The sequence below is a fragment of the Vombatus ursinus genome, unplaced genomic scaffold (assembly GCF_900497805.2).
Source record: "Vombatus ursinus unplaced genomic scaffold, bare-nosed wombat genome assembly UNPS02014945.1, whole genome shotgun sequence".
In the NCBI taxonomy this organism is placed as follows: domain Eukaryota; kingdom Metazoa; phylum Chordata; class Mammalia; order Diprotodontia; family Vombatidae; genus Vombatus; species Vombatus ursinus.
Window position 1 is genome coordinate 20426191 of NW_020954723.1, and position 4211 is coordinate 20430401.

The 4211-nt window shown below is 37.8% G+C and overlaps 1 protein-coding gene across 1 annotated transcript in view; it reads left to right on the top strand.

Annotated features, from left to right (window-relative positions):
- Positions 1–4211, top strand: part of SNW1 (SNW domain containing 1) — a 29879-nt gene that overhangs the window by 14783 nt on the left and 10885 nt on the right. Inside the window, exons 6-8 of the mRNA XM_027844711.1 lie at positions 561–665; positions 778–847; positions 2044–2109. Of these exons, the coding sequence (XP_027700512.1) occupies positions 561–665; positions 778–847; positions 2044–2109 (241 nt within the window). The remainder of the gene's footprint in view (positions 1–560; positions 666–777; positions 848–2043; positions 2110–4211) is intronic.

Below are 4211 nucleotides of genomic sequence, written 5' to 3' on the forward strand. Positions count from 1 at the left end.
TCTTTTTTTTTTTTTTTTTTTTACCCTTTAAGTTTTTATATAATCTGGTCCCTTCCTACATCTCTAGTCTTCTTATATTCACTTTTCTGTGTGCTCTGATCCAGACACATTATCCTCCTTGCTATTCCTCTCACACTTCATCTTTTGTCTTCATGCTTTTGCACTCACTGTCCTTCATGCCTAGAATGGTCTCCTTCCTTCTTTCTGCCTCTTAGAATCCCAGGCTTCCTTCAAGACTCAGCTCAGATTCCACCTTCTGCACGAGGTCTTTCTTGTCTTTTTCTTCGCTAGTTACCTTCATCTACTTTTATTTATCTATACCTATTTTCTTTCCACATTAGAATGTAAGCTCCTTGGGGAAAGAGGCTGTTTTTCCCTTTCTTTGTATATCCCTTCCCCTAGCATAGTGCTTGGAACACAATACGCTTATTGATTGATAATATTTACTGTTAACATAATTTGTATTCTAATATCAGGAAATGAAAAATTACTGTAGTAAAGACTATCTCACTATTGTAAACTGAACAAGTTACATGTTTAATTTCAATGGCATTCCTCAGGTACACACCATCTCAGCAAGGAGTAGCTTTCAATTCTGGAGCAAAGCAAAGAGTTATTCGGATGGTGGAAATGCAAAAAGATCCAATGGAGCCTCCAAGATTCAAGTAAGTGCTTAATTTGAGAGGTTGAACTATTAGACTTTTGTTTTGTCCATTCTGAAAGAGAATTTATAGGAGAGATATCATTCACTGATTATACTTTTGTTTCATCTCTTAGAATTAATAAGAAAATTCCTCGTGGGCCTCCTTCTCCTCCTGCACCTGTCATGCATTCTCCTAGCCGAAAGGTATGAGTCATTACATTCTCAAGTCCTTTACTCTTGATCTGTGGCCATGAAGCTCAAGATAAGAGGTAACATCCCAGAGCCTATATTTCTTCATCTATAAAATGGAGAGAATACTTGCACTACCTGCCTTTGCTAATGATGCCACAAAAGGCTCTGAGGACATTACTCTTATTATATCACAGTACACAGATCATAAATTATATGGTCATAACAGTGACCCTGAGTCATCAAGAAAACATTATGTTTATTGTCCTCTTTAAGAAATTAGGGGGGCAGCTAGCTGGCTCAGTGGATAGAGCACCGGCCCTGGATTCAGGAGGACCTGAGTTCAAATCCGGCCTCAGATACATAAAAACACTTACTAGCTGTGTGACCCTGGGGAAGTCACTTAACCCCACTGCCTACCCCCCCCCCGAAAAAAAAAAAAAGAAAAGAAAGAAATTAGGAAAATGTGTGATAGGTTTTAGAAAGATTTCCAGCTGGGATTTTTAAAAATTGTTGCTTAAAAAAGATAACTCTTAGCTATCTTGAAAATTCAGGTATCTAGAAAGATTAAATCCTGAGAGGTTCCAGATAGCTGAGGTTTTATGGTATTTTAACTCTTCTGAAAGAATGGGTTTGTATCTGAAAGAAATCATGCCCTACTGCTTGATATTGAAATTTTTTTTATTAATACTAGAGTTACAAATGCTGAAAAATTTGGGGAGTTCTTTTCAATGTTTTGGGGTTTTTTTGCATTTGTTTAAAATTTTTCTGGGAATACATGTGAGACAATGCATGGTACACCGTGCTTACTAAAATAGGGTTTATAGTTTTTTAAAAAAAAGTATTGATGCTTTTTTGTGTCACGTTGAATTCCAAATATATTCCTCTTCTACCTGCAAGTCTTCTCGTGTAATATTTTAAAAGAAAAGGAGACAAACCAACATTTATATATCAACTGTCTGACAGTATATACCGTATTCCATACCTATGTTCTCCCACCTCTACAATGAGGAAAGGGATGTTCGTTTTCCCAACTCTTTTCTAGGGCCAACCTTGGTCATTATACAACAGTATTGCTTTTTACAAAAATCAAATATACCCATTAGAATTGTTTGTCAGTGGAGCTGTCTTTGAGGAGAAAATCATATGCAGATTTTTAGCTAGACTTTAAATCTAAAAATGTCTTGTACTTTTTTGCTTCCCCATCTCAGATGACCGTGAAAGAGCAGCAAGAGTGGAAAATTCCGCCTTGTATTTCAAACTGGAAAAATGCAAAGGTAATTAAGCTGTCATAAAATCAGTCTCTTAATATTATATCCTACTGGGGAACTTCATGAAAGAGTTTCAGGCTGAATAGCATTAGTTTAAACCTCAAGAACTAACTTAGCTGTCTATATTCAGAATGGAACACACAATTTATACAGTTTGATTTCTTTAAACAGTGTAATGGAATTGTCAAGGTATCGGGCTATGAATACCATATAGAATATATTAGCCAATTTCTGAGCGTAAAAGCACACAGAAAAGGGTTATTGAGAATTAGTTATTATATTCAAAAAAAGTTTGGGTCAAGGGGATCAGATTTAGATATCAGTTTTTGGGTTTTTTTTTTCCTACAAAAGAAATCAGGATAAAGATACCACATAGGACAGAGTGTCATGTTTCTTTGGGTCTATTAAGTGTCTGTATTTTTTCATGAGCTTCATTATTTGTTCATGCTAGACCTTAGACTTTGCTAAACAATTTATGTCCTATATATATTTGTTAATTGGCAGAGCTCCCAAAGGTCGTAAGAAAGACTAAGAAATTTATCCCATGTTATCCTGCGTCATCATTATTTTCCTAAAACAAGATTTATGATTTTATTAAGCTTTATGAGTTGTAAAGGATTCCTAACAACCTCAGGTTGGGGAGAAACATTTTCTTGACTATGTATATTTGTTACAAAATTTTGCCTTTTTTTCTTTTTCCATGGAGAATGAGAGGTGAAAGGGAGAGAAAATAGATGTTTAATTTTAATTTTTTAAAAAATCAATAAATGCTTGTTGAGCAGAGCCAAGTTGGTGGAGTAAAGCTAGGGACTCCCCTGAGCTGTCCTCCAAACCCCTCCAGATACCTTTAAGAAATGACTCTAAAGAAATTCTAGAGAGCAGAACCCACAAAAAGACACAGTAAAACAAATTTCCAGCCCAAGACAACTTGAAAGGTTTGTTGCACCAGGGAGAGTGAGGAGCACAGTCCAACACTGGCAAACCCAGAGCAGACCTCGGGGTGACTGAATCAGTGGCAGCAGTGGCAGTTTCCAGACCTTTCAGCCTAGAGATGCCAAAGACAACTTGAAAGGACAGCAGAAAAGGTCTGTCACACCTGGGTGAGAGTGGAGCACAGTTCAGTGCAGGGCATGCCATCATAGCCCTGGCCCCAGCAAACTAGGAGCAAGCCTTGGAAGTGACTGAATCTGCAGTGGCTTCTTCCAGAGCTCTCAGCCCACAGACAGTAAGGGGGTGGGGTTATAAAACAACTGATCAGAAGGAGATTACAAGGGTCTCTTTGCTAGCTCAGAGACAGGACTCTGTTGCTTTGCCTATACTTGGATCTAGGTTGCAGTGCTGGATGGCAGTCCCAGGGTGAGGAGGATTACTAGCACAGCAGAGCTTGTGGCAGCAGTGGAGAAAGGACCCTTCTCACAGTTTCAGGGCAGAAAAGAGTACTTGTGGTCAGTCAGACCAGAGCACAGGTCAGGAGAGTAGTAAATATCATACCACCTTGGAAGATCTGAAAACTTACAGGTTCCTGGAAGTATCTCTGAAAACAGCTGTACAAAAACCCTGAAGCTTAGGACAGTGTGCCCTCTACCCTGGAAGCAGAACCTGACTTTAACAAACAATTAAAAGTCAAGTAGTAGACTGGGAAAATGAGCAAACGAGAAAAAATTCTGACCATAGAAAGTTATTATGGTGACAAGGAAGATCAAAACACACACTCAGAAGAAGAATACAAAGTGAAGGCTCCTACATCCAAAGCTTCCAAGAAAAATAAGAACTGGTCTCAGGCCATGCATGGAAGAGCTCAAAAAGAATTTTGAAAATCAAGTAAGACAGGTAGAGGAAAAATGAAGAGAAATGAGAATAATGCAAGAAAATCATGAAACACAAGTCAGCAGCTTGGTAAAGGAGACACAAAAAAATACTGAAGACAATAACACCTTAAAAAAACAGACTAGGCTAAATGGTAAAAGGGTCCAAAAAGCCAATGAGGAGAAGAATGCCTTAAAAAGCAGAATTGGCCAAATGGAAAAGGAGGTACAAAAGCTCACTGAAGAAAATAATACTTTAAAAATGAGAAGCTAATGACTTTATGAGAAATAAAGAAACAATAG